The sequence below is a fragment of the Ovis aries genome, chromosome 14 (assembly GCF_016772045.2).
Source record: "Ovis aries strain OAR_USU_Benz2616 breed Rambouillet chromosome 14, ARS-UI_Ramb_v3.0, whole genome shotgun sequence".
NCBI lineage: Eukaryota > Metazoa > Chordata > Mammalia > Artiodactyla > Bovidae > Ovis > Ovis aries.
The window spans coordinates 33,799,298-33,821,727 of record NC_056067.1 but is presented as its reverse complement, the minus strand read 5'-3'; the positions used below and the strand labels follow the sequence as shown (position 1 = coordinate 33,821,727).

At 56.0% G+C, this 22,430-nt stretch overlaps 2 protein-coding genes across 4 annotated transcripts in view; both read right to left on the bottom strand.

Moving 5' to 3' along the window:
* Window positions 1-858: 858 nt before the first annotated feature.
* Window positions 859-6,696, bottom strand: LOC132657741 (spermatogenesis-associated protein 2-like protein). Its single transcript, XM_060398365.1, has 2 exons — window positions 6,198-6,696; window positions 859-5,398 (listed from the first exon to the last, which is right to left on the bottom strand). The coding sequence occupies exons 1-2, from the start codon at window positions 6,519-6,521 to the stop codon at window positions 4,313-4,315; spliced, it is 1,410 nt and encodes a 469-aa protein (XP_060254348.1). The 5' UTR covers window positions 6,522-6,696; the 3' UTR covers window positions 859-4,312.
* A 4,232-nt stretch (window positions 6,697-10,928) lies between these two features.
* BEAN1 (brain expressed associated with NEDD4 1) overlaps window positions 10,929-22,430 on the bottom strand; it is a 39,059-nt gene continuing 27,557 nt past the window's right edge. For 2 of the 3 annotated variants that reach the window (XM_042231752.2, XM_042231751.2), the window contains 3 exons: window positions 19,381-19,644; window positions 14,649-14,799; window positions 10,929-13,176 (listed from right to left, as the gene is read on the bottom strand). In XM_042231752.2, coding sequence (XP_042087686.1) covers window positions 12,837-13,176; window positions 14,649-14,799; window positions 19,381-19,644 — 755 coding nt within the window. In that variant the 3' untranslated portion in view covers window positions 10,929-12,836. The remainder of the gene's footprint in view (window positions 13,177-14,648; window positions 14,800-19,380; window positions 19,645-22,430) is intronic. The other variant, XM_042231753.2, reaches the window with a different exon arrangement.

Sequence of the window (22,430 nt, the reverse complement as noted above, 5' to 3'; positions counted from 1 at the left end):
ACCCCATGGACTGTAGCCCACCAGGCTCCTCTGTCCATGGGATTTTCCAGGCAAGAGTACTGGAGTATGCTAGCCTAAGGAAAATACACTGATGTATAGGGCGGACAGGAAAGATAATCCAGAAAATATGCAGGTTGGTGGGAAAAGGCTGGAAAGAAAGAAAATTGAATGGGTTCAGGGTTGCCGGGATGAGAGGGGAATGTACTCAGTGAATAAATCATTTTGGGTAACTCTTGACTTTAGAACCATAGTAATGTCTCACATACCACCCCGCCCCAAACAAACAGTTGACTAGGATGGAAGGGGAACGGAAGATGGAATGCAAACACCGATCAAGCACGAGCGAGTAATGACCACAGTGAAGGTGCTGGGAAGAGCTAACTGAAGTAACCCTGGAAAACTATCTAGATAGGACACAAGAGGAGTAGAGGTAAAAGTCACTTCACGTTAAGTGCTGAAATACAGTTATTCAAAGTATTTCTCATAGGGATATATTTAGCAGTTCTGAAACTATACTAGAATCAATTTAGTAGACTCAATAGACTAAATAATCTGCAGATTCTAAGAGCTGTGTTTCTCAGAGCTGTTAGAAAGCTATGTCTATAAACAAGAGGAAGAGAATAAACCCTGTGGTACCGGATTAGAATTGCGGTCTCAGTGTGAACTCATGATTTTAAAATTACATAATAGCTAGATATGGAAATATAGCTATGTGCGCGTATGCATGGTTTACTATACAGACGTGTGTTTCCTAACTCTGTCCCGTGAGTGGGCTTAGAAGCAGTGATACCCAGTAACAATGTGTAGCCCTGGCACTTAGATCTTGGTCTCTAAACATTATTCTCTAATACAAGGAACCAGAGATCCTAGTGGTTTATTCCAGGGATGAGCAGGTAAATATCACCAGTAACAAGATCCATGGACATCATACATCCTTTGATAAGATGCACTGAGGACAGAGTATCCTTTTTTTCTTTTTTTAATGGTGGTATTCCTGCCCAAAATGTCTAACCTCACTCCACCCATAAAAACACACCAGACAAACTCAAACTGAGGGATATTCAACAAAAGAACTGAATGGTATTCAGTTCTGATCAAAAGCATACAATCATCAAAGACAAGAAAAAGAAACTATTACAGATTGGAAGGGATGAAAACTCACAAAGGTAATGTGGGATCCTGGCGAGGATCCTGGAATAGAGAAGGAAATTAATGGAAAAACTGGTGTAATTTAAATAGAGTTTGGCTCAGTGGTAAAGAATCCACCTGCCAATGCAGGAGACGTGGGTTCAGTTCCTCAGTTGGGAAGATCCCCTGGAGAAGGAAATGGCACTCAGCCCAGTATTCTTGCCTAGAAAATCCATGGAGAGAGGAGCCTGGCTGTCTATAGTCCAGGGAGTTGCAGAAGAGTTGGACATGACTTACCAACCAAAAAACAGCATAGTTTGATAATAATTGTATCAATATCAGTTTCCTGTTCTTGATGACCATACTGTGGTTATGTACAATGACAGTTTCAGGGGCAGCCAGGTGAGGGAGAAAAGGAAATTCTTTGTGCTATTTTGCAACTTTTTTCTAAGTCTAAAGTTACCTTAAAATGACTCCTTTCATGGGAAATGAAAACAGAACAGTACTATAAACATTATAATCCCCCAGTTTTAATATACGTCTGTGTAGGAAAACAGACTGAAAGGAGCTGCGTCCACAGCATAACACTGGGCATCTCCAAACGGCGGGGATGATGGACATTTTTGCTTTTGTTTTCACTTTCACCTGTCTTCTCTGCGTTTCCTACCCACTGATGGTTTCATTTGTTGGAGACTTGGAAACACTGGTGAATGAGACAAGCGTCTCCCTCATGGAGTTTATATCCTAGTGCATGGAAAGGAAGATGAATAAATACATTGAAGATACCTTTGTGCAGAAAGCTGAGCGAAGCTGCTGTGACTGGTGGCCAGGGAAGGCCTCCGTGAGAAGGTGACGTATAAGGTGAGACGTGACTAACAAGAATGAGAAGTGGGGAGGAGCGTGCAGTGGGGAGAGGGCAGAGGGAACAGTCTTCACAGAGGCTGTGAGGTAGGGGTGGATTTAGCTTGTTCAAGAGCCCAGAAGAAGTCTGGGTAGCTCGGCTGCAGGGGTTTTGTGGGGAAGAGGGCATGAGGGGATGTCAGAAGGGTAGGATGTGCCCTGCCTGTGGGGTTTGGTATGGCCTTGGGAGCCCCAGGAAGGAGTGGAACACCCGAGTCATGATGGAATCTGGGTTTTAACAGAATCCTCAGCAGCTGGATGGAGCTGACTGCCAGGGGTGAGGGTGGAGGCTGGGAGACCAGGGAGGGGACTGGTGTCCTCCAGGGATCTGAGTGGGAGGCCTTGGCAGCTCAGTCAGGGGCTCAGCCTTCTGTGGAAGGAGGAGGGATGGGGTCAGATTTGGTTCTTGTCGTGACAGAGAACTACCGTTGGATGAAGGATGTGAGAAAGAAATCAAGAAGGATGGGCTTCAGCTTTCCAGTAAGTGGGGAATACTGGGGGCAGGAGCCTGCGGAGAGAACAAAAGTTCTGTTGTGGTGTGGGACTGAGCCTATTTATTATGTTAATAATCAGAAAATAATGAATGGAGAGTGGAGAGGGGCTGTGACTCAGACCCAGGACTAGGCGCCCTGGCGGCTGTGGTTCTCAGGCCCATCCCTGCTCTCACCTCATCCCTTCTCCTGAGGTTCCTGACCCGCTTTGTGCCCAGCCCAGCCTGTTCCCAGCCTGGTCCTGATGTTCTTCCCTAGGATGGAGGCTTATGGCTGGGGTCTGCTCCAAAACCACCACTCTCACCTCCACTGGCTCCAGACACTGACAGCTCACCGGTTTGGGTGTTGACGGCTGGGTGCTATGCGGAGTAATTGGCACGAGTAGCTTGGAGGAAGGATGGACGGATGGATGCCTGACCAGTATGCCTCTCTCTCCCCAGAGACTGCTTTCCGATTTGTCTCAACGTCTGTGTAGGGCCTGACCAGTTGTCGGGTTGGGAGGGAGGTGGGGCCAGTGTTCCTTAAATCCTTCCCTCCTGTGGTCCCCCTTGATCTGGGGACTGAAAATGGTAGAGTCATATGCTCGGCTCTGGGGACAACAAGGCAGGCACCATTTATTAAGCACCTGCTGTATACCCAGAAGGGGGCCTTTGCATGTATGGCCAGTCACTTAGTTGTGTTCGACTCTACGTGATCCCCATGGACTGTAGCCCGCCAGGCTCCTCTGTCCATAAGATTCTCCAGACAAGAATACTGGAGCAGTTGGTATGCCCTCCTCCAGGGGATCTCCCTGACCCAGGGATCGAACTCAAATTTCCTGCGTTGGCAGGCAGATTCTTTACCACTGAGCCACTTGGGGAGCCCCAGAAGGGGCCTTTGCCACCCCCTTTATTATAAACTTTCCTGTTCACCGCCACTGTCAGGGGTAGGTGTCGTCCTCCCCACTGGACAGAAGCAAAGCTGAGGGGCAGGTCCCGGGCGGGTGCCACCTGCCCCTCCATAGAGAGGCTCTCAGCTGGAGAGGGAGACCACTCTCTTGGGCCACCGTGAGGAACGCCCGTGTGCATGTGTGTGCACGTCCCTGGTTGCACCCACTTGTGTGCATGAATGCATGCATATGTGGGGGCAGGAAAGGCTGGTGGAGGGGCACCCCCACTCCACGCAGCCTGGGTGATGGAGCCCCCAACCCTGGGTGCAGAGCAGGCCTGTGAGCTCATCCTGGGCTCCCAACTGTGGCCTTGCTCTCTGTCAACCAGAAGTTAGCTGAGAGAAGAGGGAGGCTGACAGACGACCCTGAACAGATGGAGGGCGGATTACACATCTGCTTGTCTATACAGCTGTCATATGATCTGCCCTGTGACAGGTGCCTGAAGGATGCCAAGGGAGGCTGCCGGTCAGAGATGCAGGGTGATGGTGCTCCCAAGGTCACACGCTGAGCTGGGATGTGAAGGGCACAGGAAGCGCCCCTACTCGTGAGGTCGGCGGTGTGCACACACCTCCTAACCTGTCTCAGCTCCCTGTGAGGTGGATCTGACATCACCCCCACTTTGCAGACAAGGAAGCATGGCTCAGAGAGGTGTAGGGGGTGGCCCAGAGTCACACAGTCTGTAGGTGGCAGGGCTGGATCCTGAGGCCAGCTGGGATGAGCAGGCTGGTCCCTGTGGCTGACATGCTGGGGATTTGGCTGGTGTCCCCACTGTGGTTCCAGACCCATCATTTCTTCAAGTGTCCTCTTCCTGGAAGAAGAGTGGTTGGCTTAGGGAGTCCGCCTCTGTTCCCTCGGAGTGACATGCTCATCTGTGGCTCGTGTAGGATCCCCGTGTGGGAACTGGTTCCTCGAGCCCCTTAAGGGGGACATAGTGAGCACTGGGGCCTCTTGTACATGAAGTGGAGGACTGCGGAGACCTCCAGAGCAGAGCAACTTTACCGTCTGGGCTGCAGCCTTCGCTGGCTGGCTCTGGCCCCACAAGAAGCTCTGATTGTCTCTCCTCCTCAACTCTGCTTGCTGGAGTTGAGGTTCTGAGGAGGTGGGTGAAGTGCTCACAGAGCTCTTCCATCTCTGAGGAAGCACTTGGAGGCTCAGTGTCCGTGCCAAGGGCAGCTGGATCCGGCAGAGCATCTGGCTTTGGGGCCAAGGAGTTCTCTGACAGACAGGACCCGGGCCTCTGGCGGAGCTGGCTGGGGACTGTGGCTCCTTTACACTCAGAAGCCCTGTCAGGGACCTGGGGCTGCTCACCACTGCTACCAGAGGCGGCCACCTCCGCTGGAGCGGGGCTGGGCCCAGGGCCTGGGCCCTGGAGTTGCTTCTCTTCCAGGCTGCTCCAGGGCTGATCCCAGGGGAGCAAGGGTGTCCGGTGCAGCGTGAGGTCACTGTAGCAGGTCAGGAACTCCTCACTGTCAGAGCATGTGCTGGCACGGCGCAGGGAGCCCAAGGGGACCAGGGGGCCAGTCAGGAGTCCGAGGGGGGCTGTCGAGACCTCAGGCAGGTTCAAGGCCACAGGCAGAGAGCAGAGAGCATCAGGGCGTTCAGCCAGGGCGCTCTCGGCTCTCACTCCTGCTGAGGGATCCGGCCCAGGCTGGGCCTCCCACAGGGCCTCCGGCAGTCCTGTCTCTGAGCCAGACCTATGGTGGGACCCCACCACTCTCTCTCTGCCCGGCCCGAGGAGCTGCCTGCCCCGGGTCCTGAGAACAGCCTCACACGCGACTCTTGTCAGAAAGATCTCAAACACCGTCTGTTTGGTGTCCTCCTCGCTGATAGCCTGGACCAGGGAAAACTCAACCTCGGAGGTGGCCATATAGCCCAGCCGGCCCAGGAAGGTGTGCAGGGTGTGTTCTGAAAGCACAGGCCGCACCCAGTAGGCAAAGCTCCCCGTGTACGTCTGAAACAAACAGGGGTGCTCGTTAGGGTGGGACACGCAAGAGCAGAGTGGCTGTGAGGGGAAGGATCAAAGACTGGCACGGAGGCTCCTGAGAAGCAGGAGGGCCAGGGCATGGGGCCTTAAGGAAACCTGGCCCACAGGCACGTCACCCCTGTCCCATTTTACAGAAGGACACACTGAGGCCCAGAGGCAGGACTTTTGTCTCAAGTCACACAGCAGAAGAAGGAGCCAGCCGGTGCCCTGGCCTGGAGCTAGAAGCGATGAAAGCTTTCCAGTGGCTTTCCACAGCCCAGGTCTTTCCCTTGTTTCCTGTGGCCTCCTTGTTGCCTGTTCTTTAGAGAAGCAGGAGAGCCTGATGGTTTGGAGTGGCACTGTCTGAGTCTGAGTCCTGTCTGGGCTGTGTATTAGCTGGTGACCGCAGAGCAATTTCCAGGTGGCGCTAGTGCTAAGAACCTTCCTGCCAACGCGGGAAACATCAGAGACTCCGGTTCGGTCCCTGGGTTGGGAAGGTCCCCTGGAGAAGGAAAGGGCGACTGACTCCAGTATCCTTGCCTGGAGAATCCCATGGACAGAGAAGGCTGGCGGGCTCAGGGCGGTAGGATGGAAAAGAGTTGGTGACAACTGAAGCGACTCAGACTACAGATCAGCTGCATTAAACTCTTTAGCCCTCAGTTTCCTCAACTGTAAAATGGGACCAATGTCAGTGGGCATGACAGACACATTATTTCCTCCCCCACCCTGAGGCAGGGCCCTGGCCACTCCCTGAGACCCTCTCTCCCGGGGTAGTGGCGACACCTACCTTCAGGGACCTGATTTCCTTCCTCCAGGGAAACAGGAGCAGGTGGATAGAGACCAATTCCAGGAACTCCAGTGCCCGCACCAGTTTGTGGTCGATATGCTGGGCGGAGCGGGGAGCCCCCGAGTCAGGGGCCACCTCCTCAGGCAGGTAGAGTTGAAGAGGGGGCCCTGTGTCCAGGAGCTGCTGGGCCCTGCTGGTGAGAGCAGCTTGCCTGCAGACCCCGAGCCGGCCCTCTCCTGCCTCGTCCAGGTAGAAACTGATGAGGTCTTCGAGGAGGGTCTCAAGAGCGTCCTCTTTGGGGCCCGGTGCCTGGGGCCAGCTCATGGCGGCTGTGAGGGGTTGGATGCAGACTCCCGTGGCCGCCTAGGCCAGCCCGCCTCTGTCCCGCCCTACGGCTCAATCAGGAAGCCCAGGAGGAAGTTGCATTAGCAAAAGAGAAAGCAGGGCCTTGTCTGGGCTGTTGCTACTCCTCATCCTGGAGCCGGCCGGGGCTGCGGCCAAGCAAGGAGGCTTTGTGGGTGCAAACCCCGGCATCCTGCCACAGGTGGGATTGTTCTGAGGTTGTGTTCTACCCTGTGTCTGAGAGGGTCCCCCCTGGGACCACCCCAGTTGTCCACAACAACAACCTGCTCATAAGTTCGTCTCTGTTGATTCAGTTCCCTCCCTTGTCTTAGTTCCCGGTTCCTTCACTGTGCTTCCTGGGATCACCTCCCACATAAACTGCTTAGACCCAGAGGTTGAATCAGGCACAGGTTTTTGAGGGCGTTGAGATGGACCAATCACCTGTGCACTCTCATCTAGCCTTCATCCCTTCCCTCCTTCCTTCTCCTCTCTCCTTCCCTCCCCTTTTTTTTCCTTCCTTCCTTCCTTCCTTCCTTCCTTCCTTCCTTCCTTCCTTCCTTTTGCCTACTACTTAATTCAGTGATGATTCACTCATTCATTCATTCAGTGACTCACTCCTTCCTTCCACATGGGTCTGCATTTCTCAAAGTGTGCTCCACCGAAGAGCACTTGTCTGGGGGCTCTTAATCTCCCATGAGTGAAAATTTCCTGTGGCCAAATGCATTTGGGAACTGCTGGATTAAAGAAGATCCCCCGGCTTCTTGGCATTAGGACCTTTCCTAAGGGGTGTGAGTTCCTAGAAGGGGCAACCTGCATGCTGTTTCCTGACTTCTCAGGCCCTGGGTTCTTTCAAGGCTCTCTCCTGGTGCTTGGGGTAGTTCCACTGGAGGCCCATGTCCTTCCACACTTCCGAGGCAGATGGGAGCCTGGCCTCAGTGGCTCGCTGTCTGGAGAGCCTGTTGGAAGGTATGGTGGCTATGCACGAGCTGGCTGTGGCCTGGCAGTCACACAGCCGAGGTAGATCTGGTTCTTGACCATCATCGGCTTTCTAGGAGGCTCTGCTGGCCTCCTGCCCCTCCAGTCACCAGGAAGGGCATCTGATCTGCTAGGTGCTTGGCCTCGGATCAGCCTCAGACCTGGGCTGGCCGCACCCAGGGTCTCATTGCTCCCAGCCCCTGACTCTCCTGCCACCTTTTCTGAGCTCAGTGGCCAGAGCGTTCCTACCCCTCCCATTGGGAACTTACTTCCCAGTGGGAGGGCTGCTTGGGAATGGGTCTCGCGGCTAGTCTGAATCCATCATCTGAGGTCCACTGGGATGCTAGTCTCTGACACACATTAGTTCACCTGATCCTGAACCTTGGCAAGATTAGGTAACTGGCCCAGGCCACATCTGATCACCCTTCTGGGTAGGAGACATAGGTCAGCATGGATGGGAGAGTGCTGGTGGACGTTTGGCATCCTGCTTTGACTTAGGGTAGGCTGGTGGGGCATGGGCCCTGAGACCGAGAGAGGGATGGGGACTGGCTAAAGGTCCCAGGAGGCAGGCTGGATGGATGCCTTGTTGTGGTCTGGCTGAGGCTGTGACCTCGGGGCCTCAGGCCTGCAGACCTGGGAGTCCTTGAAGAGACACTGAACGGGCATATGTGGGCTGCAACCCTTGTGCCCAGCCCCCCGCCCAAAAACACCAGGCCTGCCCCAGGCAATTGGTCCCAGTTGAGAGAGCTGACCTGGGCTTGGAGAGGAGCGCTGTGAGGTCAGCAGAGCCAAACCCCGGATGGGGCATTTGCTGTCTCGGGTGATGACGCTGTGGGTCCTTCCACCGCTTGTGCCCCAAGCCTGGTCAGTCTTTGGGGGACACTGACGATGATACCTGAGCATGTGGGACCTCTGGGTGTGTGAGCTCTGAGTGTGAGGGGCACAGTGTGTGTGTGTGTGTGTGTGTGTGTGTGTGCTGCAGGTAGCGTGAACTGAGTGATGCTGCACATGAGTGTGTGGCTGAGAGTCTCTAGGAAGTTGATATGAGAGACCCCTGCGTGTGCATACATGGGTGGTCTTGGCTTGTGCAAGCCAGCGGTGTCCCAAGGGGCTGCTGTGGTCAGCCGTGCTTGGTATCCACCCTGTTCCTCCCTCTCTCGAGGGATTCCTGCTGCTCCTGGAGGCCATGGAGGGCACTGTGCCCATGCTTGATGGCCCGGTGGCAGCCCACACAGACCAGGGTGATGGCCTCAGCTGAGGTCTCCGGTCTGAAGACCTGAGCCAGAGGAGCTGCTCAGCTGCACAAGGTGGAGCAGCTTGGCTGAAGGGCAGCCTCAGACAATGATCCTTGAGAATCTGAGAGCCGTATGTGATTAATCCACCTCTCTCCCCATTGGCTGACTAACCCTGAGGCAAGCTCCACTCTGGCTCTCGGAGTTGCCAGGGGGACGGAGTGCAGTTGCCCATAGCGGCGACCAGCTCGACAACACCCTGCCTGGACTCCACCCTTCCCAGTTTCACTTCCCACTCCCTGGTGCTGTTTCTGGGGTCACCTTCCTCATCAACCCCTTGCACCCCCATCCTGTCCCAGGGCTGGTCCTGCCCTTCTTCCCGTCCCCACCGTCCTGGGAATTTAGCTTCACTTCCATCTTCTTGGGGCCCCGATGAACCCCACTGCCCAGTGCTCATGTGGGCCCAACCCCTCAGGGCCCCCTGGCAGAGAGAGGCATCCAGTCTCCTCCTAGGAGTGTGAGGAACTTGGATGTGGTGCCATAGTGTGTCAGAGTGGACACAAGGCATGCTGTGAATGGAGGAGGTGGAGAACACTGAGCTTGATAGCCCCTGGGGGGCTGTGGGATCCTGAGTTTGTTTGCTTTTGGAACTGCGTGTGGGTGTGGGGTTGTTCCGGTTGGGATTGCCATGGGTACCAGGTGAGCTGGGCAGCACCACCGTGAGAGCTGCCACATTCATTCCCAGAAGGGGCCTCAGGGTACCGAGGTGGCACCTGAGCTGTGCAGCATGGTGTTTAGGACAGAGGAGTGGTTATTTTGCACACCGTGAGAGGTGCTGAGCTATCTGGCTGTGCCTAGAGAGATGCTGACGGAGGAGCCTGGTAGGCTGCAGTCCATGGAGTCTCGAAGAGTCGGACACGACTGAGCGACTTCACTTTCACTTTTCACTTTCGTGCATTGGAGAAGGAAATGGCAACCTACTCCAGCATTCTTGCCTGGAGAATCCCAGGGACGGCAGAGCCTGGTGGGCTGCCCTCTATGGGGTCGCACAGAGTTGGACACGACTGAAGCGACTTAGCAGCAGCAGCAGCAGCAGCAGCAGCAGAGAGATGCTGCGGGGTGGGGGTGGGGGAGCCGGCAGGAATGATTCCTGTAAATGGAATGCTTGAACGGTTTAAACCTATGGAATATCCCGAGGGTGGAGGAAAAGCCCAGGACCAAAACAAGTTCTGTTACAACTACCTACGAGTGTCCGAGTGTCCGCAGGCAGTGGGTTAGAAACTGGGAGAACGGAATTTGCGTCTTTCAGGGGCTGGCTCACTGGCTTTGAACAGTGGCGGCAGGCAGCCAGCAGGTGGCAGTGTGGGCTTGCAGTGGGACCCAGGACAGGGCTGTACCGTCCTTCAGGATCGCACCCCACTTTCAGGGCACTTGAGGGTTTAGGACTATGCTAATGGACTCTACCTGAATTCGAGTAGGAGGGAAGAGTGACAGAGAAAGGGAACCTGTCAGACAAGGGATCAACAACCAAGAGCAAAGTCTTATAGAAAGCAGAGACAAAATTTCTGAGAGGGGGAGAAAATGACTTATTTCAGTCATTTCAGCCTAATTTCCTCCCCCACACCTTCCCCACCGCTTCCTGATAGTCAAAGCTGTCAGAGTGTGGAGTGAAATGCCAGTCTTCTGGTGTTCCTGGAGCCAAGTCCTGCAAGTTTATGGCTTGTCTTGGCGGCAGTTACACTGGCCAAGTCTTGGAGAATCGATGCCATGTTTTAGAGAGGTTTAAAAGAAATGACGGCTTTTTAAAGAATCCACTAAGAATCCACTTGCCAAGCAGGAAACGTGGATTCAATCCTTGGTTCAGGGAAGTTCCCCTGGAGGAAGACATGGCAACCCACTCCAGGATTCCTTTCTGGAAAATCCCACTGACAGAGGGGCTTGGCAGGCTGCTGGTCCACGGGGTCGCCAGGAGTCAGATACAACTTAACCACTAAACAACAACAAATTAACTGGTGTAAATCACCGACTACCCAAATATCGCTGTCCTAGAAGAATAAAAAGGTTTCAGTGACTGCTGATTTTGAGAAAAGTAACATATTTTCAGTGTGCTGATTTAACCCTTTCCTTACAAGTGTCAGATGGTGCCAACCCCACCATGGGCTCCTTATTCAGGTTACTTCTTACAACATTTTTTATTGATATATTTATTTTGAACACAGAAAAGATACACTGTTGCTTATTTAGCGCTTAATCCAGGGACAAGAAAAGCTGCTGGGCTCCATCCCTTCAACACTGATGAGCATGTGGGGGTTTTTGTCTCCCCCGCAACACTGGCACTCTCTAGGGTTGCAGAAGCAAGGTGTGTTTCTTAAAAGAACCTCAGCCCTGGAGTGCATTTTAAAGGCTATACAGTACAACAGACAAGAGATTATTTTTTTGCCTAGAAAACAGTACACCACAAAGGTGGACAGAACAGTACACCACAAAGGTGGCGTGTAAACAAGGTCCCTTCCCCGGGCAGAGTTAGGGGTGCCAGGAGGCTACAGAACCTCTGGTGGGTTCCTTTCAGTTCTGCACCAGAAGCAATGCTATTTCTACAGAAAGTAAGATTCACGATTGCCTTCCTCGCCACCTCTCTTCTTAAGAAAGGGATTACTAAATTGTCTTAGCCCTTTATTGGAGGAATGGAAATGTGGGGGGGAGGCTGGTTGGGGGTGCTGCAGTGTCAGGAGCGGGTGGGACGGGAGGTGGAGCGGGTTGGGGGGCTGCCGCTGGTGGTGCCGGCGGGGACACTCTTCACGGGCGCAGGGCTGCCACCCTCGTGCAGGCTGGGTCTGCAGGCATCGGCTCTGTTACCTGCGCGGTCTCTGATGGAAATTGCTGGGACTCAGGGGCCAAGGTCTAAGTCTGTTTACAACCAGGCCCATGTACTCCTTTCTGCGGTAGCCCCAGCAGCAAGGCTGAGATGCAACCACTGGTCCTCTCGCGGTGGCACAGTGGGGCCCACATCCCCTTGATTTTATTTGCGCCAGCACTGTGAAGGGCAGACCAGAAGGTGCTGGCTCCCAACTCCCAACCCTGAGCCCCCACCCAGAGAGCCAGCACTGCTCCTGGGGTCCGTCTCCAGCCCACTTGAGCTTAGGCCATGAATGGTCGGCAGGGCATGCACCTAGCGAGGGGCTGCTCCTCTGCCTCAGCGCCTGTCCCCAGGCAGGCCCCACCCCATCTTCTTTGAAGACCCTCAGTCCCGGGCAGTGCTTGGATGGACATGGACACAGCCGTGACCCACTACCACCACCCCCCCACCATCGCATGCCCGCTGAGGGCCCTGTCCATCACTTGTGGCTTGGAGTGGGGGCTTTGGAGATAACTCCGCTAGCACCACCAGACGGAGGGTGCTGGGCTAGGGATGGGGCAGGGTGAGGCGAGGGTCTCCAGGTTGTGCCTGGGCCCCCAGTCCCGTGTCCCTCACCCTATAAGTGGCAGATGTTGTGGCTCTTCTGGCCTGGGGTGGGGACATAGAGACAGCGTGGAGCTGAGCCTCACTGAGGCCTGTCCCACCAACTGGGAGGACCAGCTGCCTCCTGGGGGCGGGGCGGGGGGGGGTGAGTTTGGGCAGGCAGCTGACCTGGGATGGCTGAGCAGCTTCTGGGGGGCAGAGTCAGTGTTGGGGCCCAGCCTGCCCAGCGAGGGCAGGGCAGACGGCCTAGGGAGAAGGCAGAGTGAACCCCAGCCCCTTCTCTGCCCCCTTTCTCTCAGCACTGGCTCCAGGGGCGTCACTGGCAGGCTGGGGAGGAGACTGGAGGTCAGGAGAGCTTCATCTGCAATGACACCTTCACAGGTGGGATTGTGTATCTGGCGGGGGAGACCTGTGTGTGTGCACGCCTGCACACGTGAGGGACATGTCTGGATGTGTGCGTGCACATGGGTGTGTCAGTGTGTGTCTGTCCAAGTCGTGTGTATATGTGTGCACGTGGGGGTGCAATGTGAGCATCCGTGTGTGTGTGTGTGTGTGTATATACACGCCTCTGTGTGCCTGAAAGATGTGACTCAGCCCTGAGGGGCCGGCAGGACCTGACCACCAGGTTGCTCACAGGATCCGCTCTGGGCCCAAGGCCGGGGTCTGGGTTGGGGCAGGCGAACCCTGGGAGCTCTGCAGGCCTGGTTGTGGTCCAGGCAGTGGCAGCCGGCCTGATGGGGGGCTGGCCCCACACACAGCCTCGTAAGGGGGCAGGGTGTCCATGGAGACAGTGCGGAGGCCACTCTGGCCCTGCAGCCTCTGCGCCTGCTGGTGTCGGCCAGGGCTGTGGCCACTGCCCGCATCCAGGGCGCCGTCCAGCTCGGGGCAGGAGTCGGTCAGTGAGTAGGGGGGCGGGGCATCCGTGGGGACGTACAGCTGAGTGGCGCCTGGTCCCACACACTCCTCGTAACTGCAAGAGAAGAAGCTCCCTCAGGCCCTGTGTGAGCTGGCATCAGTGGCAGGTAGTGGGTTCTCTCCCCCCAGGGCTAGAGGCCTAGCCACAGCGACAGGCTGCCCTGGAGTGAAGCAGGCCAGGCCTTGGTCCCACTGACTCCAGTGAGACCCCTCCACACCCTGGGGAGGGGCACCAAGCACATTGAGACCTGGATTCTGGCCCTGACTCAGGCCTGGTGTCCCTGTGAACACAAGTGAGTGAGTCACCAAATGCTGGGTCCCAGATCTCTTAGAACAGCAGCTGCCACTGCCGAGGCATCTCCAGGTGGGGCTCCCAGTGTGGGGAGTGCTGGTGGGGGCAGCCAGACACTCCTTGGTCTCAGGTCACCCCAAAGTGCTCCTTCAAGGGTTAGGGAGGACTTCCTGGGGGCCCTCTGAACCTGAAGCTGCAGGGCAGAAAATCACCCATCCTCCAGGAAAGTCCATCCCTCCCAGTGACCCTGGGGTGGGGGTGGGGGGGCAGTGGTGGTAAAGAGTAAAAAGGTGATGGGGAGGACAGGGCTGTGTGCAGGGCGCAAGGGGGTCCCCTGGATGGGAAGTGCTCTTTCCAGGTCCTAAGTGGTGGGTGGCAATCGCATCCCACTCCAGTACTCTTGCCTGGAAAATCCCATGGACGGAGGAGCCTGGTAGGCTGCAGTCCATGGGGTCACAAAGAGTCAGACACGACTGAGCGACTTCACTTTCGCTTTTCACTTTCGTGCCTTGGAGAAGGCAATGGCATCCCACTCCAGTATTCTTGCCTGGAGAATCCCAGGGATGGGGGAGCCGGGTGGGGTGCCGTCTATGGGGTCGCACAAAGTCGGACACGACTGAAGCGACTTAGCAGCAGTAAGTGGTGGGTGAGGTGCCTGAGAGTGGCTGCCAGGACAGGACCCAGAAGGGAATCCCCCCAGGACAGGGCCACCTGGTGGGCCATGAGCGCAACTGGAGACAGTGACACCTGTCCCAGTGGGTGTGATCAGGACTTCAGGGGCTCATACTGAGGGTGACAGAGGATGAGATGGCTGGATGGTGTCGCCAGTGCAGTGCACATGAATTTCAGCAAACTCTGGGAGATGGTGAAGGACAGGGAAGCTTGGTGCGCTGTAGGGTGTGCTGTAGTCCACGGGGTCGCAAAGAATCAGACAGGACTGGGCAACTGAGCAGCAACCAAGGGGCTTGGGCTGGACCCTCCACCTTAGCTCCTCACCCATCCTGGAGCAACTGAACTTTCCTTCTTCTCGCCTTTTGGAGTGGCCCTCGGTGACATCTGCTGAGTCACGCCCCACCTCACTCGCTCAGGAGGGTGAGGAGATGGCCACGCCCACTGAGCCGATGTGTTCCGCATTTGTACCATCTGGGGTGTTGCCAGTCCCCGTGGGGGCGGGGCTTCCTGTCCAGAGCCCCGCCCTCTCAGGCCCTCCTGCCGCCCCTGCGTGGCCTCCTTACCCGGGTGGAGAGTCTGGGTACAGCTCTCGGAGCACCATGGCATCCACGTCCCCATCAGAGCTAAGGTCCAAAGGCGGAGGCCAGTCCTCGGCGGGGCTGCAGGCGTAGCGCATCCTGTGGCTCGGGCGGCCGTATGTGTGCCCGTCGGACACTGCAGGGAATGGACGGACATTCGGCCTGGGTCTCAGGCCGGCGCCAGGGAGTCTGCCTGCGGCCACTGAGATTCTGTTCTCTCCAGCTCACTATCCTGCCCCTCCCTCACCATGAACAGCTGCCTTCATCCCCTCAGTGAGCCCCAGAATATGAATGCCAGTGCTCTGCTGGGTGTGTGTTGGCAGTGGTCAGAGAGGAAGCAGAGCTGGCCCGGGCCTGGTGGGGCTCCCAGGGTGCCCAGCAGCCTGTCCTCGGGACAGCCACGTCGTGAGCAAGCACATCATGAGCTTTGATAGGTGTTGTACTAGGGCTGTGGGAGCAGAGAAGGGCCCGACCCAGCCTGGAGGTCAGGGAGGGCTTCCTGGAGGAAAGGCTCTCCGAACTGAATCTTGTCTAGAAATTAGCCAGGGGGACGGGGCAAGCCTGGCAGAGGGAACAGAACAGCTCAGGTCAAGGGCAGTGGGGGTGCGGGGAGATGAGAAAGAAGACTGTAGTGTGAACAGGATGCTTTGAGCTGTGGAGAAGGGCTGGGGCATGACAAACGGGGAGGAAGTGTCGGGGAATGAGTACTGCAGAGGTCTCTGGGGTTAGGTCTCCCTCCCTTTAGGTTTCCCAGGGAGAAAACGGGGCTTCTATGATGAATCCTGGCGACTTGACAGACGACACTGTCTTCTGTTGTTGTTTTTATCGCACAAGTACATCAAAGACTCTTGAAATGTCCTGAAGCTGAGAAACAGATTTAACTGTGCTTGTGCAGCAGCTACCAACAGAATCTTATTTTCTTAGACCTAGTAACGCTGCTTAGGAAATGCCAACGGAGTACAGTCTTCTCATTCTACAGCTGGGGTTCAGAGAGGATCAGTGACTTGACAGAGGCCACACAGCAAATTATTGGTAGGGCCAGAGGGTGACTGGATGTCCTGGCTTCTAACCCTAGAAGCTCTCCACCTCCCAGTTTCCAATAGGTCTGGCAGAGGCTGGAGGACAGTGGGAGCTGCAAAGATGGCTGAGCTGTGAGGTCTCCAGACCGCCCTGGCCTCCCAGGTAGCTCCTCCCCTCAGAGGGTGGGGCCTGAAGTAGGCGGGGCTTGTCTCCTTTGGGAGGGAGTTGCGACCTTTCTTTGAGGTCAACACCGCTGTTGGGTTCCCCTTCCCATTCTATAGCCAAGAGCTCAGGGTCCCGTGGCTGGTAGAGTGTGCAGCTGGAATTCACGCATAGTCTGTACAACCCCAAAGACTGCTCCTTGCATTCTGCAAACTCTCTTTCCACTCTTGACACAATGGTGAGTGGAAAAATCTGGATACAAAACTCCATCTGTGGGTACAATCCCAGGATTATCTACAGACATCACGAAAGCTCTCAGAAGAAAACTTTCCAAACAGTGGCTCTGTTTGGAGGACAGGAACAGAACCCTTAATTTTTTTATGTTTGCTGTATTTTAAAGGTTTTCCGCAGTGATCACACATTACGCTTCTGCTAGGAGAAAGGACTCCAATAACATGCTGAGAAGATGCTGAAATGAGATTTGTTTCCTTTCAGGTCACAAGCTGAAGAATGAGAATTTGGGGAAGGAGTTGGGGAAGAAACTGAGGAGAGAGGAGAGCATGAAATAACTGGGTGAGAAGAGAAGCGGCACAGTGGCTGGCCACTGGGCTCCGGTGCTGGGTCCCAGTCCCACCAGAGTTGGCGGGCAGGGCCCTATCCACTGTGTGCTGGGGCGGGGGGCAGCCAGAGCTGTCTGGACCTCGGGAAAGCTGAGGCTGTTTCCTGGTGGGCACGCCTGAGGGCCGACGGGGTTGAACCACGCTGCTCTTAACCTCTGTCTCCCTGGGGTAACTTTCCTTGGGCCCCCCACAGGCTGAGCATCTTAGGGAAACTGAGGTCACCCTGAGGCATTCACTTAGCCCAGACCCCAGTCCTGCGATGACCCAGGTCAGCCCCAGACATCCAGGTGGGCAGAGCTCTCAAGGAACAGCTGGAAAGAAACTCCACTCCCCCAACCTGAACTCCCCAAATTCCTTTCTCCTTTACCCTCCTTTGTGTTCTCCTCATCAGCACGCACCCAGATAGTCCAGGGAGACCCAAATCTCTCTCTCCCCTTATTTACCCAAGTTAAGGTATACCTCTGTTCATTATTCAGCCCCAGTCCAAGGTTAGCAACCTTACACAGGCTCCAGAGAGCAGGGAGGAGGAACTTGCATCCATAAGCTTCACTGTGCAGTAGCCTCAGGATCTTATTCACCCTCACAGGGATTTGAGAGAGGGACACAGTGGGTGCCTCCTTGCAGATGAAGAAACAGAGACGTGGAGTCACTTGCTCTAAACCTCCAGCAAGTGAGAGAGGGCCAGATCCATCTCCTGAAGCTCAAACTCAGGATCTTCCCATCTTACGGAAAGAGAACAAATTTCTTTCTCTCTTCCTCTCCCTCTTCTTCCTTTTTTCCTCCCACCTTTCTTCCCCAGTCTCTCTGCCTCATTCCTTCATTCACTCACTCCTTCATTCATTCTCAGACATTCACTGGCGCCTCTCTCTGCACCTGGCCAGCCTGCAGAAGGGCCCTGTGGGCAGGCAGGGGAGGACTGACTTTGCCCCGAGGGCAACAGGGAGCCGCTGCATGGCACTGAGCAGAGGTCACAGTTCAATCATGGTGCTCGTCCCATGGAGAAGGCCTTGCAGGCACCAGGCCACCTGCTGGCAGCTGTGGGGGCTGCAGCATTAGTGACCCCAAAGCAGGTTGTCTCAAGGGGGAGAGATAATGAAAATAGTTAACATGAACTGGGCACGTACTCATAAACCAGGTGCTGTGCTATTTTAGACCTGACAATAACTTTGGGGCGGGTCCCCATGTACCCATTGTATAGATGACTCACAGAGCTGAGTGACTTTCCTGAGGCTGCTTGGTAAGAAGTGGAGATGAAGGCTGCTGTGGACCCTGGGTCTGAGGTGCCTCTGAGACATAAGAGCCTTGGGGCATCGGGTGAGGAGGATGGGTGGGGCCTGGAGCTGGAGGGTGTGTGAGATGGAGCAGGGGTGGGTCCTCTCTCAGGACCCAGGGCCCAGGGTGGGGCTCTGAGGAACCTTGAGATTCCTCTTCTCAGGAATCTACCAGCAAGTCTGAGAAGAAGCCACCAGAGCGATGGGAGGCTGAGTCACCGGAGCAAGGGAGGGCATCTGAAGGACAGAGGGTCCCCCATGGCCAGGAGGCTGCTGCTCATCAGAGCGTCATGGGTCTTGTGTCCCCTCCCCCTGGCTTCTTTCCAAGCCTCCTGGCAGTCCCTGGTGTACCCCCTGAAGGCCAGGGGATGCCATCAGGGCATCAGCATCTCCAGGCCTCCTGCTGAGGCCCCAAGGAGATGCCAAAGCCAGAGCTGAGAACAGAGGAGAGGGCAGGGAGGCGGGAACCCCGCAGCAGGGTCTCCACGGCGACAGGGCCATGGGGCTGCAGTGAGTCAGCATCAGGCAGCAAAGGCCTGAGCCCAGAGCAGCCTGGCGGTGGCCTGCAGTCACCCCACCTGCTCTGAAGTCAGGGCCGGGGACTTGCTCATGTGGCACTGGCCCCATGGCCCCACCACGCACTCAGGACGGACTAGCCTGCCCCGAGGCCTCTCTCTCTCAAGGCCAAGGTCGACCTCTCCACTCAGTCTTGGAAATTCCCCTGGCCCTCTCTCCTGAGTTCTAAGTCCCAGGCTCAGGCTCAGGCACATTCGAGCCACTCAACAAGTCCCTCTAGCTCTTGGTCTTTAAAATGGGCTACCACAAATTTTGCTGGGAAAATGCGATGGGGAGGTGACTTCCTCTGCTGCGGAGTAGGTCCCTCTGGGCTAGGCCCGTGCTGGGCTGTGAGCTCAGTGCGAGGAGAGCTACAGCTGCCCAGCGTCAGGGCACTGCTGGGGGTGGGTGCAGTGCTCAGGAAGTCCTGGGAGTGGGGACCACCCTTGCCTGAGGGGAGGGCGTGAGGAGGGGCAGAGAGGCTCTAAAAGGAGGAGGCATTTGTGCCAGCTCTGGAAGGACAAGCAGGCTTCTGTCAGATGGGGAGGTGGCGGGGAATGGCATTCTAGGCACAGGGAAGAGCGCATGCAGAGGCAGGAGGGAGCAGGAAGGAGGCGTCTTGGGTGGGTGAGCAGGAAGAGTAGAGGGCAAGGGTCGGGCTCTGTGAGGTGGGCAGGCTGGCCATCCTGGGCCTGGCTGGCTCCGTCCGGGGGTAGGCGAGGCCGAGGGTGGTACTGGGCTCCTTGTTGGAGGTGGGCACGCTCTGGGCAGGAGCCTTGTGCTCCTCAAGGGTCAGGCTGGTGCTTCAAGGGCAGGAACAGGCAGGCCTAGTCTCACGGTGGCCAGGGCTGAGGAGAAGCCCTATACCGCCCTTTGACCTTCAGCCTCACCCTTGGCAGACAGCTGGGCTCCCCCCGCCACTGAGGCATTGTGGTGAGTGCCTCTGGGCTCTTCTTGATCACTCAGGACCTCTAGGATGCAGCCTGACCACCCTGTCCCGCCCATGGCAGAGCCGCCACCTCCCTGCTGCCACCTGGGCGACAATCGGGCAGGGGGCCTGGGGGTGCCCGGGGATGGGCAGCAGCTCACCGTAGCCCTGCTCGTACTCTCGATGGCGCCGGCGGCGGCGGCGGTGGTGGCGATGGTGGTGGCGGCGGTGGCGGTGGTGGCGGCGCTGGAGCCGGGCTTGCCTGTCCCTGCGGATGCTGCCCACGATGATGGTGATGCAGGAGAGGATGATGACCACGCCTATGACTGCGCTCGCCACCAGCACGGGGGACACGAGCAGGTGGCTGTGCTCGGAGCTCTCCGAGAACGTGGGGTAGAAGTAACTGGTGCGGTTGTACCGAGCTACTGTGAACAGAGAGAGACACTGAACAAACATCCTGCCCCACACCTGCCTCCTGCCTCCCTGCTGCCCTGCAAGTTATCCCTCCCTCGGTGTGCGTGTTAAGTGACTCCAGTCGTGTCCAACGCTTTGCGACCCTATGGACCATAGCCCACCAGGCTCCTCTGTCTGTGGGATTCTCCAGGCAGGAAAGTGGAATGGGTGGCTGTGCCCTCCTCCACGAGAGCTTCCTGACCCAGGGACCAAACCTGTGTCTCTTGAGTCTCCTGCATTGGCAGGCAGGATTTTTACCTCTAGTGCCGCCTGGGAAGCCCTCATCCCTAGGTAAATGGAGGCTATTGTGGCCCATGGACTTTATCCTGACTGCTTCTGCCAGGGAGGAAGGGAGCAGCACCTTGCCCACATCCTGCCCCTCTACATCTACAGGAGCCTCTACTAGTGAGAGTTGACCTCTTCTCCTCTCCCCTGAAGCCTCTGCCCTGGGAGCTCAGCCAACTCACAGATAGGAAAAAGGAAGCTCAGAGAGGGCAGTGGACTTGCTCAAGGTCACACAGCAAATTAGTGGCAGAGCTGAGGCTTGAACCCAAGATCCAGTGCTAGACCAGGACTCTCCTCCAACAAGGCACAAGGTTGGAAGGTCACTGTGACTTTGCCAAGGTCTTGGGAAGGGATGGAGGATACTCAGGCATTGGAGTTTGAGGACAAACCATACTGGTCGCCTGCTTTGGGGGTGAATCCTACCCATGGGACACCAGGGAAATCAGGCGGGCCTGGGCCTGTGGGCAGTAACTGTCCCAGACAAGTCAGGGGGCTGGATCTGAGCAGGGAGGACTTCTTGGAGAAGTTTGGAGGTATTCCAGGCAGGGGAAGAGCAAGGGCAAAGGTGTTGAGAGGTAAGAAGGGGCTTCTAGGAAGGGGTGTGACATGGCAGGAGTATAGACGATGAAAGAACCTTCTCTAGGGCCAATAGTTGGGTCCCTGAGAGTGCTACTAGAGGGGGCTTCTGGGAGCCATGATGGCGTTGTCCTCCCGCTGGATAAGATGATGGAGCCCCGAGGGTTGGAGCTCCAGGGAGGGGCTAGAGTCAGCCAAGAGCACCCACGGGCCTCTGCCCAGGGAGAAACAAGCACCTCATTAGTGAGTCTCTGAGACTGCCTGTTAATTCCCTCCCACTCAGCTGGGTTGGGGTGTGGATTTCCTGTTTTACAGATGTGTGGACTGATGCTCAGGACTGGTAAGTGACCAGCCCACAGTCATTCTGTTACTCTGTGGTCAAGTCAAGCAAGAACTCAGGCCCCAACTTCGAAGTCCAGAGCTCACTGCCCTCTGTGTCCCTGTCCCTGGCATGCTGGTCCCACCTCCCCAGAGGGAGTGAGCTGCAGACACTCGGTGAGCCACAGGGGCAGGGCAAGCATTCCTGGGCCCTGTTCTGAAAGGGGTCCTTCTGTCTGCCCTCCCAGAGCTAAGGTCCCAGGCCCTGTTCTGCATCTGTCATGTATGATCATGCATGTATGATCATGCACGGTTACCACGGCTTGTGTCTGAGTGCCCTCTATATCCTCAAGCTCAGCCCTGGGTCCAAGTTTACCAAAGGTGCCCAAGGCATGTATTGAATGGGTGGCTCCAGCCTTGAGACCAGACAAAGAAGTGGCAGGGAGGCCCTGAGCTCCCTCGGGGGAATGAGGTCTCTGTCTTGGGTGTTTGAGGATACTGTACTGAGGATGCTGTTAGGAGGGCTTTGTTCCCAGGTGAGAGCCTGGACTTAGGCAAATCAGAAGCTGGAAGTTCAGCTGTGGCCATCTGTCCCTTCTTATCCCTTTCTAGCACCATTTCCAAAAGGCTCTCCTACATTCAGCCCATGGCAGGGACAGGTAGGTGAAACAGGAACTCGGGGTTGCTGCCTGTGCTGTGAAGATGCCCGGCCAGCAGTTCTGCCCATGCTGGTAGCTCTTGAAACCTACTGACATTCATTAGGAGGGGCTGGCTTGAAAGCCTTACTTTCAGCAGCCTTTGCCTGCTGAAGTTCATTGTAAGCTGCTCCCCTGCAGGTGCATTCACTGGGGAGAGGGAGAGACCCTTGGCTTTGGCTGGGCATGTGTGCTTCTTGACCCCGTGATATGAGAATGTCAGGGTATGTCAATTTCTGGGATTCTCTGGGGGCCAAACACACACCACTGTTTTGAGAGCCCCTGCTATGTGTAGGGTCTGTTTAAAGAGCTTACTTCATCCCTGAACCTATGTTCTCCCCATTTTGGAGGTGAGGATCCTGAGGCTCAAAAATATTAAATGACCCACCGCAATCATATAGCCAGTATAGGGCTAATTAATAACCATTCTCTTTTTGTTTGGCCCAGGAGCCAGCCTCAGCATCCTTTCCTTTTTTAAAACATCCTTTCCAACACAGCACTTCACACAGTGATTACCCTGGTCATGAAGCGAAGCTTGTGGCCACCTCTCATCTAGTCCACAGTGCTGCCACTGCTGAGCCAATGATCAGGCTTTGGCTTGGACTAGGTCTGAACCAGTGGCCACTCTGTTACCATATTCTCTCTAATAAAGCACAAGCCAATTGGCCATCCAACCAATGTCACCATCTTCCCATCTACCATGTGGCCTCTCCCCCTTAGAAGCCAATGGCAGGACTTGGGAATGTCAGACAGGCAGTCCTCCTTGGGGAGCATAGGAGCGTATGGAGTCCACGCTCGACTGGTTCAGTATGTCCCAGCTGCTTCGATGGCTTGGGACATGCTGGCCACCCCATGATCCAAGGCAGATGGGCTACTAGAAAGCT